Source organism: Cervus canadensis, chromosome 14 (assembly GCF_019320065.1).
Source record: "Cervus canadensis isolate Bull #8, Minnesota chromosome 14, ASM1932006v1, whole genome shotgun sequence".
NCBI classification, from domain to species: Eukaryota; Metazoa; Chordata; class Mammalia; order Artiodactyla; family Cervidae; genus Cervus; species Cervus canadensis.
Window position 1 is genome coordinate 62,863,545 of NC_057399.1, and position 13,479 is coordinate 62,877,023.

At 35.8% G+C, this 13,479-nt stretch overlaps 1 protein-coding gene and 1 pseudogene across 1 annotated transcript; both read left to right on the top strand.

Moving 5' to 3' along the window:
- The first annotated feature begins 2,612 nt into the window (after positions 1–2,612).
- LOC122452859 (olfactory receptor 4P4-like) lies at positions 2,613–3,581 on the top strand. The gene has a single exon (XM_043486608.1). It carries the CDS (start codon positions 2,613–2,615, stop codon positions 3,579–3,581), a length of 969 nt encoding a protein of 322 aa, XP_043342543.1.
- A 1,111-nt stretch (positions 3,582–4,692) lies between these two features.
- Positions 4,693–4,809, top strand: LOC122453443 (annotated as a pseudogene).
- Positions 4,810–13,479: the final 8,670 nt, after the last annotated feature.

Genomic DNA, 13,479 nt, shown 5'->3' on the forward strand with positions numbered 1-13,479 from the left:
AAATAATAATCATCAACATCCAGCTGCTGACTCCTCAAAATTTATGTCAGAACCATGGACAAAAAGTTTGGGTCCAGCAGAGATCCTTAAAGATATAGTTTAACTCCCATTGCTTATTGATGTCTAAGTGAAGTCGCTCAGTTGTGTCCGACTCTTTGAGACCCCATGGACTGTAGCCCATCAGGTTCTCTGTCCATGGGATTCTCTAGGCAAGAATACTGGAGTGGGTTGTCACTTCCTTCTCCAGGGGATCTTCCCAACCCAGGGATTGAACCTGGGTCTCCCGCTTTGCGGGCAGATCCTTTACCATCTGAGCCACCAGGGAAGCCCTGAAATATAAAAAAGGGATGTTGCACACTCATGTCAACAAGTTAGAAAATAGTACAGTGAGACAATTTTGTTTAATTTTCCAAATAGTTCAGTATTTTAAAGAATATCTTCTGTTAAGATGATATAGTATTTATTTTTTAAAATATGTAAATGCTTCTAGACATATGAATCATACTGTTTTATTTCTTTAGAAATAATCAAAAATAGGGAAAATGCTTTCAAGTTGTTTAGGAATATAGGTTATAGTTTTTGAGTCATGCATTATACAGTTTTTATATTTTAAAAAGTAAATTTTTATAGGTATTTTTCACATATTTTTCACATCTCTTTCACATCGCTTTCTAATTGACTAGATTGAGTGCATTTACATGATAACAATTTAAAAAATAATTTTCAATTTTGCCTGAAATTTTCAAGTATTGGTAAGACAAAATAATCTGCATTTTAAAAGCTTTTGTTTACTTTCTCAATAATTCATAATCGTTTCATTGATTTTGCACTTTTAGTCTGCAAACACACTTACCAAAATGGTATTTACATTGTCTTTTTCAAATATGATTTGGCCTGTTGTCTGATAAAGAATCTCACAGAGGCAGGATTTTAGACATATTGTAAGGGAAAAAAAGCCTGAGAAAATGTAACTTAACTGATCAGTTCATGCAGAAAATCAAGTATTATATAAAGAATAATCTGTGATTGAATATTTAATTTATATTATTTCCCACCAAATCAAACAAATCTAATTTAGGGGAGAAGTTAAAATAGAGCATTACATGCTTTTAAATTATTGAGAATAATTTTAAAAGCCTAAAACATAATTGTTAGTTGAATGAGATGGCTTATTTGACCACTACAAATATCCCCTCCTCACTATTCAAGATAATACATATTTAAATGTCATTTTGTGGCCATTTATGATGACTCTCGTACACTAGACAGATTTGCAGTTTTACTCTTCCAAACCTCGTTTTATGTACACAGGTTTGAATGGTAATTTCTCTGTAAATGAAAAAGGAGAGGAGCATTACAGATTTGAGAATAAATTGTGAATATATTGGTTCTGAAGTTTGGAGTAAATGAAATAAAATATTCTAAATACTAAGGTCCTGTGTTTTAAATAGCTGAAGTAGAGAATTTTGGTATGATTTAGTGGAATGATTAGGTCTCAGTAATTTTCCCTAGTCTATGCTTCTTGAACTTCTACCAGTAGAAAGGTATTGGTTTATTCAAAGGTGTAATAGTTATAAATACATTATTAGAGCTGGTCTTACATTATTTTATAGCAGTGACTAGGAGGCAAAGGAGGTAAAAATAACAGAAATGAGAGAGAGAAAAGCCAGCCTGCGATTCTAAGACATGTGATATAGAAACAGAAAGAATTAAACATAAGAGTTGAACAGTTTGAGTACATCGTTAGAAAGAAACCAATTTATGCAAGTGAATAAGACACTTTGGGAGACTAAAATTCAAGTGAAACAATAGTATCCTCAAATGCCTTACTGAATATCTAAAACACATATTTTTAACGTTTGGGATGATATATTTTGAAAAACTAGAGGTAATTACACTTTGCTTGTTATCCTTTTGTTTGACTATAAAATATAATATTTTATCAGTAAATTAAGCACACTTGTAAATTAGGCACAAGATAGATATAGCTGATTTTGGCCATGTATATATACCTCATGATTCCAAATTTGTTGATTTTTTTTCTATTTATCACATTTCCATCTAGGATGGATGGAAGGAAATTTCTCACATATAACATTATCCATATATTATATCTCATATATTTGTGCTTTTTTATTTTCTCTCAGGGTTTCATTCTATGTCTATTTTCTCAATAACTAATAGTGAGAATAGGAAAGAGATGACTGATTTTTTTTCTACAGTACCATTTCTTGAATTCTACCAGGGCATAATATCCAGTTATGGTTGATAATACATGCTAATAGAATGGTTATGTAAATATACTGCATTCTACAGTGTTAGTTTTCAAATCAGGTATCAAAGTTGTTTATGAGGAATTAATATTTTCCAGATAGGGACAAAAAGAACTTAAGGAAAGCCTTTCAAAATAAAAACCAAATCTTTTTCTTCAAGTTTTGAACCCTTTCCATTATAAAATGCCCCATGCTGCAGTCCATGGGGTCGCAGAGTTGGATCAGACACAAACTGAGTGACTGAACTGAACTGATGACAAGGAATAATATGCATCATCATATTTGTATACTTATAAAGATTGATAACTAATTGCAGGTGGCTACAAATTGCTCTGAGTCATGGAAAATAAGAATAACATCACAAAATTTATTCTCTTAGGACTTTCTCAGAAAAAGGAAATTGAAATTCTCTGTTTTTTACTGTTCTTACTTTGTTATGTTGGAATTCTGATCGGAAACCTACTTGTCATGATTTCTATCTCCTCCAGTCAACTTATGAAGCAGCTGATAAATTTCTTTCTGAGTCACCTCTCCCTCGCAGACATTTGTTACACCTCCACTGTGACCCCCAAGTTGATCGCTGACTTACTGGCAGCAAAGAAGACCATTTCCTACCATGGCTGCATGACACAGCTCTTCACCATGCACTTCTTTGGGAGGATCGAGGTCTTCATCCTCACGGGGATGGCCTTTGATCTCTATGTGACCATCTGCAAGTCTCTGTGCTACACTCTGATCATGACCAGACAGGAGTGTGGGGCCATGATCGCTGCTTCTGGCGCTGGGGGCTTCCTGCCTTCTTTCGGTCAGTTTCTCCTGGCCATCTTTTTACACTACTGTGGCCCCAACGAAATAGATCATTACTTCTGCGATGTGTATCCTTCGCTGAAGTTGGCCTGCACTGACACCACCAGAATTGGTCTCCTTGTCATCGCCAATTTGGGCCTCATGGGCCTGGTGACTTCTGTGGTCTTGTTGAGATTCTATGCTGTGATCTTACACACTGTCAGGTCCTACTCTGTAGAGAATCGCAGCAAAGCTCTCTCCACCTGCAGTTCCCACATCACTGTGGTGGTCCTCTTTATCTCTCCTTTATTCTTCATTCTGATAATAACTTTCCTTTGGAGCAGTGGGAGTGTGAGAATGGGACTTCTGGTAAGTATACCAGAAGACAGAGTGTTCTCTCTTTTTTATACTATCATTGCTCCCATGTTCAACCCTCTAATCTACACGCTGAGAAACATGGAGATGAAGAATGCCATAAAGAAACTCTGGTGCCATATCACAGTAAGAAAGGATATGAACTAAAACTTACCTCTGATTTTCACCACTGAACTTGTTGAATATATGAATTTTATACCCTGAAAACTTTAAAATGTATAATACTTGCCTATGTTTTTTGTTTTGTTTTAGCAACATATAGATTCAAATATGAGCAAAAACGTACAACTCCCTGGATTTATCCAGACTCTCTGCTGTGCCCTTTCCAGCTTTCTTATTTACATCTCCTCTTCCCCTCTGATCTTTTGGCTGTGTAGTAAATTTAGATATTTAGCAGTAGACTATCAAAGGTATCATGTAACACAAATCAACACTGAGAACACAGACAGCCCATTCTTGTATGTGACTTTAATCAATAAAGCTAATTCCAGGTAGCAATGATTTAGAAGATAATTCTAGCATTTACTTGCATTGTTTAAAGAATATTCTAAATGACCAAATTTTGGACCTGCAACTATATTTCTTAAAAATATAGCTTCTACTCTGATAATTTTGTAGCCAGTGACATTTGGAGCTTCTTATGTGTCCAACACCAGTACTCTTTTCTTTGGTTCTAAGGAACTGTCTCTTCCAACTCTGTCAGTGTAAATGTGAACTGCAACTCTGGCTAATTCTAGCACCTGATAGTGTATATTTCTGATGGGCATGTGTTCGGGACCCAGAATTGCTTACTAACTATGAAGACTGGGACATATGCTCAACAGACCATCCATCAAGTGATAATAATAGCCCAACACACAGTCTTGTGAGGATATGTGTGGGACTGAAACACTGCTTGGTCACACAGTAAGTACTCAATTAGTATGAGCCCTTTTATTGCCCAGTCTCCTGTGATGCATCAGAAATGGTAACCATTCTGATAATAACTTTCCTTTGGAGCAGTGGGGGTGTGAGAATGGGACTCGTATTTAATGTCATGTTCTGACTAGGCTTCCCTGGTGACTCAGACAGTAAAGAATCCACCTGCAGTGTGGGAGACTTGGGTTTGATTTGCTTGCATGAGAATTTGTTTTCAAGTTGTAGAGAGAGCCATGCTAGATACAAAATGAGTTGTCAGTGTTGAGAATTCTGAAAATGGGTGCACAATACAAAAAGAAAAATAGCATAGTTCTGTGACTTAGTTTAAAATGCCTAGCAAGTGCCCACTTTGGCAGCACATATACTAAAATTGGAACGATGCAGACAAGATTAGCATGGCCCCTGTGCAAGGATGACATGCAACAAGGATATACAATGGAAAAAAGACAACCTCTTTAACAAGTGGTGCTGGGAAAACTGGTCAGCCACTTGTAAAAGAATGAAACTAGAACACTTTCTAACACTATACACAAAAATAAACTCAAAATGGATTAAAGATCTAAATGTAAGACCAGAAACTGTAAAACTCCTAGAGGAGAACATAGGCAAAACACTCTCCGACATAAACCGCGGCAGGATCCTCTATGACCCACCTCCCAGAATATTGGAAATAAAAGCAAAAATAAACAAATGGGACCTAATGAAACTTAAAGGCTTTTGCACAACAAAAAAAACTATAAGCAAGGTGAAAAGACAGCCCTCAGATTGGGAGAAAATAATAGCAAACGAAGCAACAGATAAAGGATTAATCTCAAAAATATACAAGCAACTCCTGCAGCTCAATTCCAGAAAAATAAATGACCCAATCAAAAAATGGGCCAAAGAACTAAACAGACATTTCTCCAAAGAAGACATACAGATGGCTAACAAACACATGGAAAGATGCTCAACATCATTCATTATCAGAGAAATGCAAATCAAAACCACAATGAGGTATCATTACACGCCAGTCCGGATGGCTGCTATCCAAAAGTCTACAAGCAATAAATGCTGGAGAGGGTGTGGAGAAAAGGGAACCCTCTTAACACTGTTGGTGGGAACACAAACTAGTACAGCCGCTATGGAGAACAGAGTGGAGATTTCTTAAAAAACTGGAAATAGAACTGCCATATGACCCAGCAATCCCACTTCTGGGCATACACACCGAGGAAACCAGATCTGAAAGAGACACATGCACCCCAATGTTCATCGTGGCACTGTTTATAACAGCCAGGACATGGAAGCAACCTAGATGCCCATCAGCAGATGAATGGATAAGGAAGCTGTGGTACACATACACCATGGAATATTACTCAGCCATTGAAAAGAATTCATTTGAATCATTTCTAATGAGATGGATGAAACTGGAGCCCCTTATACAGTGTGAAGTAAGCCAGAAAGATAAAGACCATTACAGTATACTAACACATATATATGGAATTTAGAAAGATGGTAACGATAACCCTATATGCAAAACAGAAAGAGGCACAGATGTACAGAACAGACTTTTGGACTCTGTGGGAGATGGCAAGGGTGGGATGATCTGAGAGAACAGCATCAAAACATGTATATTATCAAGGGTGAAACAGATCACCAGCCCAGGTTGGATGCATGAGACAAGTGTTCGGGCCTGGTGCACTGGGAAGACCCTGAGGGGTTGGGAAGAGAGGGAGGTGGGAGGGGGGATTGGGATGGGGAATACATGTAAATCCATGGCTGATTCAATGTCATTCAATGTCATGTCAATGTATGACAAAAACCACTACAATATTGTAAAGTAATTAGCCTCCCACTAATAAAAATAAATGGAAAAAAAAATGCCTAGCAAATAAACCTAAAAATATGTGCTAGAAATTCTTGCAAAAATATCCTAACATATTTGCTTGTTGTTTTAAACCTAGCTCTTGACAGCTATCTGAAAACTCCTGGATAGGGCATGCACAGTATACACGTCAGAGAACATAATAGAGCAGGAAAGTGAAAGATCACCTTCTGGTGTGAAATAAGCAGGATCGTTGATCAGAAGACCAGCCAGCCCTCAAAGTTTCCCTCTGCTTCAGAAGCCCTATCCTCCAACCAACCAGACTTGTATTGTTGAACAATAAAACTTCAAAAATTAACACAAATGTTTCTGTTTTATTTTTACTCTTGGAATAAAAGTTGTGAATATGGGTTACTAAAATAATTGGAGACTGCAGCAACATGGATGGACCAAGAAATTATCTTACTAAGTAAAGTAAGTCAGACAGAGAAAACCAAATATATGCAATAACTTATATGTGGAGTCTAAAAGAAAAAATTACACAGATGGACTTATCTACAAAACAGAAACAGTCTCACAGTTGAAGAAAACAAATTCATGGTTATCAAAAGGAAAAGGGGAGGGGAGGGATTAATTAGGAGTTTGGGATTAACAGATACAGACTACAAAATATAAAATAGATAAACAACAATGATCTATTGTATAGCACAGGGAACTATATTTAATATCTTGTAACAACCTATAATGAAAAGTAATGAGATGGAAAATATACATGCATATAAACACACATATATATGAATTGAATCACATGATTACATACCTAAAACCAGCATGACATTTTAAATAGATTGTAGTTTAATAGAATAAGCAAACAAACATGTCATTGTCAATATCAATCATTAACTAGGGAATTCCTTCACTTTTGCACTTTGATCTCCTCCCTTCTCAGCTTCTCAAGAACATCAACCATATTTCTCTCTCTAGCTAGATCATTAATAGCAGGTAAAATATCAAGAAATCATGATGAGATTCTTTGTAACTGAGTGAGTGACCTTACCAGTTCTGGCATTCATGTTATTATCCACCTTTCATTAACCTTGGCTAAAATATTTTACAAGTCAAAATAGAGAAGTTGACTCACACCAAATAATATCAATGCTAACAATGTCTGGCCATAGAAATTCAAATTGTGTCACGTGAAATGCAACTAATGATAAGCCTTTGTGTATTTGACTAGTTTTGCATCAACTTATAAATTCATTTTAGCACCCTTTACTGACTATAAATATATGGGGAACTGTTGTCTGAACCAAGGGTAATATCTTAGTGATTTCTACATTAAATATTAATTGTAAGTTCAATAGAATCTTTGACATGTTCATTCAACATAGGTATAAAAGCACAAATATGTTCTCTCTTAAAATGCATCATTGTGAAGTAATTAGCCTCCAACTAATAAAAAAAAAAAGCAAAAAAAAATGAAGTTGGAAAACTAAAAAAAAAAAATGCATCATTTGACAAATGATAAGCTTTAAAGAAACTATAGAAATAGATCCATTCACAGATACCCACTAACTGTTTAAAAAATTCAGTAATACATGAAAAGATCTTCGAAGCTTTCAGACAGACAATAAAGATAAAGTAAGGTTTTTAAAAGATGAATTCAGTTGTATGACTTCAGCTTTTGAACAAATATAAATACAACATTTTCAGGTACAAAATGGATGAGAAAATACAATTGTCTTATAGATTACATAAAGTAAAATTCAAGAGACAACTAAATAATGAATATCTGTATAACATAAAAATTCAAAGATTTACAATTGAGTAAAACTCATGTAAATTAAAAAAAAGACCCACAGCTTCCTTTTCATTTATTTAAAATATACTATTTATAATTATACATTTGCTTGGTTTTTTGTTTATTTCAATGTCTGTCTCCTTTTTTTTTTAGACTTGCAATTTATTTTTTATTTTTATTTTTTAAATTTATTTTCCATTTATTTTTATTAGTTGAAGACTAATTACTTTACAATATTGTAGTGGTTTTTGCCATACATTGACATGAATCAGCCATGGATTTACATGTATTCCCCATCTTGTTCCCCCCTCCCACCTCCCTCTCCACCCAATCCCTCTGGGTCTTCCCAGTGCACCAGCCCCGAGCTCTTGTCTCATGCATCCCACCTGGGCTGGTGATCTGTTTCACCCTTGATAATATACATGTTTTGATGCTGTTCTCTCAGATCATCCCACCCTTGCCATCTCCCACAGAGTCCAAAAGTCTGTTCTGTACATCTGTGTCTCTTTTTCTGTTTTGCATATAGGGTTATCGTTACCATCTTTCTAAATTCCATATATATGTGTTAGTATACTGTAATGGTCTTTATCTTTCTGGCTTACTTCACACTGTATAAGGGGCTCCAGTTTCATCCATCTCATTAGAAATGATTCAAATGAATTCTTTTCAATGGCTGAGTAATATTCCATGGTGTATGTGTACCACAGCTTCCTTATCCATTCATCTGCTGATGGGCATCTAGGTTGCTTCCATGTCCTGGCTGTTATAAACAGTGCCACGATGAACATTGGGGTGCATGTGTCTCTTTCAGATCTGGTTTCCTCGGTGTGTATGCCCAGAAGTGGGATTGCTGGGTCATATGGCAGTTCTATTTCCAGTTTTTTAAGAAATCTCCACTCTGTTCTCCATAGCGGCTGTACTAGTTTGTGTTCCCACCAACAGTGTTAAGAGGGTTCCCTTTTCTCCACACCCTCTCCAGCATTTATTGCTTGTAGACTTTTGGATAGCAGCCATCCGGACTGGCGTGTAATGATACCTCATTGTGGTTTTGATTTGCATTTCTCTGATAATGAATGATGTTGAGCATCTTTCCATGTGTTTGTTAGCCATCTGTATGTCTTCTTTGGAGAAATGTCTGTTTAGTTCTTTGGCCCATTTTTTGATTGGGTCATTTATTTTTCTGGAATTGAGCTGCAGGAGTTGCTTGTATATTTTTGAGATTAATCCTTTATCTGTTGCTTCGTTTGCTATTATTTTCTCCCAATCTGAGGGCTGTCTTTTCACCTTGCTTATAGTTTTTTTTGTTGTGCAAAAGCCTTTAAGTTTCATTAGGTCCCATTTGTTTATTTTTGCTTTTATTTCCAATATTCTGGGAGGTGGGTCATAGAGGATCCTGCCGCGGTTTATGTCGGAGAGTGTTTTGCCTATGTTCTCCTCTAGGAGTTTTACAGTTTCTGGTCTTACATTTAGATCTTTAATCCATTTTGAGTTTATTTTTGTGTATAGTGTTAGAAAGTGTTCTAGTTTCATTCTTCTACAAGTGGCTGACCAGTTTTCCCAGCACCACTTGTTAAAGAGGTTGTCTTTTTTCCATTGTATATCCTTGCCTCCTTTGTTGAAGATAAGGTGTCCATAGGTTCATGGATTTATCTCTGGGCTTTCTATTCTGTTCCATTGATCTATATTTCTGTCTTTGTGCCAGTACCATACTGTCTTGATGACTGTGGCTTTGTAGTATAGTCTGAAGTCAGGCAGGTTGATTCCTCCAGTTCCATTCTTCTTTCTCAAGATTACTTTGGCTATTCGAGGTTTTTTGTATTTCCATACAAATTGTGAAATTATTTGTTCTAGTTCTGTGAAAAATACCGTTGGTAGCTTGATAGGGATTGCCTTGAATCTATAGATTGCTTTGGGTAGTATAGTCATTTTGACAATATTCATTCTTCCAATCGCTCCTTTTGTCTCCAGACTCCCTGAGGGCAAAGATCTGTTTTGTTCACCACAAAGCATTTTCTAGTGTTTCCCTGGTGGCTCTGTTGTAAAGAGCCCACCTGCCAATGCAGGAGATGTGAGTTTGATCCTTGGCTCAATAAATTCCCTTGGAGAAGGAAATGTAACCCACTCCAGTATTCTTGCCTGCAAAATCTTATGGACAGAGGAGTCTGGTGAGCTACATTCCATGGGGTTGCAAAAGATTTGGACATGACTTAGCAACTAAACAACAGCAAATGCATTCCCCATAGTAAGGTTTATCCAAGGCAGACCTTTTAGAAGTAGGAAATAGTAAATATTTTCATATGAATGAATTTATGAGACCATTTTATGTTTTTGTTATAGTTCTCTTTAAAATAAATTTTATACAAAATACATATGGAAAATTCAATTGGAAAAGCACATCTTTTTAGTAAAGAGTTAGCCATACAAAGATAAATTAGCAAATTATCTGCACATCTGACAAGAGAACCCATGGGGTCATGTGAGCTTCCACCCCCCAAAGAAACCAACCAACCAACAAACCAAACAAACAAAAACCACTCTAAAGCATAGGAGACTTTTCCAGGCATCACCTAGAAATTGTAACACCCTAAAAAAAATTTCCCCCCCCAAAGGAAAATTCAATCTTAAATCCTGGGTTTACTCTCTGAACTTTTAATTCTGACTGTAGGGTTCTCAGTATTTCCCATGGAAGCTCACTTCAACCTCCCTCAGCTAACTGATTCTGCCCTGTCCTGACAAATGGGGATTATATACTACATTCCTATAGTTTCCACATCCCATGTCTAATCATAGTGCCTTGGATGTTGATGCAATAGGGAATTGCAATTAAGGACTTTGGCATATTTAATTATTAGGTAGAAATTGAGAAACTGAATCTATGGTTTATATCTTTGGCAAAGTATATTGATGGGAAACATCTAAATCTTCAGAAATATTGAGACCTATTCTATATTAAACATTTTTTCAGAATTCTCCTTGAATGCCAATTCAACATAAAAAATAATATATCATATATACATGTATACTCATATATGTGTGAATACACACACACACACACACACACACACACACACATATATATATATATATATATAACTTTTCTATAGAGGCAGAGGCAAAATATCAAAGAGACATACTTACTTTTTAGAAATGGAAAAACCGCATGCTAAAAGTATCTCAAAGTTAGTTCAATTTGCCAAATATATCCCTATCAGTAGAACTCATGAGTTCTCTTGTAAGATTTTATGCAATTAGAGATGGATTGCTCCATGGAAATGGTAGTTTTTAAAATTCTGACTTTATTTTAGGTGTGAAGTCTCATCTTATAAGACATCTGTCTGATGAGTTAAGTAGCTGGTAAGTTAAATCCAGTTCCTAATTATACTAGTGACTTTCCTTAAAATGAATATTTAAATTAGTCTGATTGTATTTATTATCTAAGCATTCTAACCAAACTTTGAAAAATTCCAGAATCTTTAAAATGCTACTTTTACTACTTGGGGAAATGTTCTGGCTTCAACTAACATGAATTGTGATTTGCACATGAGCTCTTAAAGTTATCAGTGCTATATCTCTCAGCAGCTATCAGAACATTACTAGATTTACTTATCTTTTAATATTTCATAAATTTGATCATACAGTTAGCCTTTTGGATTCCATAATGGAGAAAAGTTGAATATGAAGAAGAATGGACTGGCCCAGAAGATTAGTGGACAGTATTGCTGTGAAGGAACTGAATATTTAAAAAAAAAATCAAATCAAATCAAATCAAAACACCAGTATGCTTCTAAAATAATGCAGAAGCAAAAATGAATGATGAAATTTTCAAACAACCTACTTGAATGGATAGTCTTTAAGTAGTAGACTTCTTTTTCCTATGTTTAGCTAATCTATTTTTTGAAATGAAGAAAAATTATCAAAGGGAAATACAAACATCTTTCTAATTTGGGTAGGGTTAATTAGTTGAAAAGAAAGAAAACAAAAGTGTTAACTAACTGAAATAAGCAGAACATTTATCTTCAGAAATGTGGGGAAGTCAGCTCAATCCAGACCAGAGAGAAAGATTTTGCTTAATAATAAAATGTTTCTCTGAAGTGAGCAACTACAGCCTTCAGGTAAGGAAGAACAGATTGTTTATGGCAGGGAAACTATGCTATGTCTTATTTATCTATCTTTATCCCATGTTACAATATTACATATTTTAAATAAGCTCAAAATGTATAGTAAGAATAATACAATATACCCATTGATACGACAGACATGTCAATGACAATGAATGTTTAGTAAATGATTTCTCTTAATATATACCAGTGTCTGTCCTAAGGGCTTCCCTGGTGGCTCAGCTGGTAAAGAGTCCATTGACAATGCCAGAGACCTGGGTTCGATCCCTGGGTTGGGAAGATCCCCTGGAGAAGGGAACGGCTACCCACTCCAGTATTCTGGCCTGGAAAATTCCATGGACTGTATAGGCCATGGTGTCACAAAGAGTGGGGCATGACTGAGTGACTTTCACTTTCACTTTCTGTCCTAGTGAAAGTTGCTCAGTCGTGTCCGACTCTTTGCGTCCTAAACTGTTACATAACTGAACTTAACACATCTTTATAGCAGATCTCAGAGTTAATTACAGTATTGCTCATTTTATAGATGAAAAGTTGAGGTTACATATTTTGTCTGTGAGTATGCTTCAAGAGAATTTTGGAGCTGGTATCACATTCTATGTAGGTCCAGAACTCATAACCTTAATTGCTAGAATCTACTACTACTTGAATAGTGTAAGGATCTCCTAAATTTATAACACTATGGGGGTTTCAAGAGGAAGGAGGTGAAACTAGCATGTTTTTGAGCATCAAGTTCTGTATATGTAAGCTTATTTACATTCCACAATAGTCCTGTAAATTAAGCACTGCATGCTTATTTTAAGGAAGAAGGACAAAGTGTTAAAAGAGGTGAAGACTCGAATTTGAGTATCCGAGCTGTGTGCTGAACTGGGGTCTATCTCCAAAGTTTATGATATTAATATTAATAATATTTCCTGTATTGTTCAGAGAAGGATAGTACAAGATGCAATTGGTGAGCTTGTGTACTTACATTTTCTCTGGGGCTTTGAACTTGTATTTAGAAATTATGTGTTATTAGCTCAGTTGGGTCTGACTCTTTGTGACTCCATGGACTATAGCCCACCAGGCTTCTCTGTCCATGGAATTCTCCAGGCAAAATTATTTATTGAAGCGGGTAGCCATTCCCTTCTCCAGGAGCTCTTCCCAACCCAGGGACTGAACCCTGGTCTCCTTCATTGCAAGCAGATTTTTACCATCAGAGCCACCAGGGAAGCCCTTAGTAATTGTAGAGGATGGCCAATAATTATTGAATGTATAGTACTTTCCAGATATGTTTTAAGAAATTTCATATTTAGTAATTTTTATTAAAAAATCACATATAAAGAGATATTATCTTAACTTCAGTTTTACAGAGAAGTAAACTGAGGCACCAGAACCGTAATGAAATAACCACTTGCTGATACTGTAGTT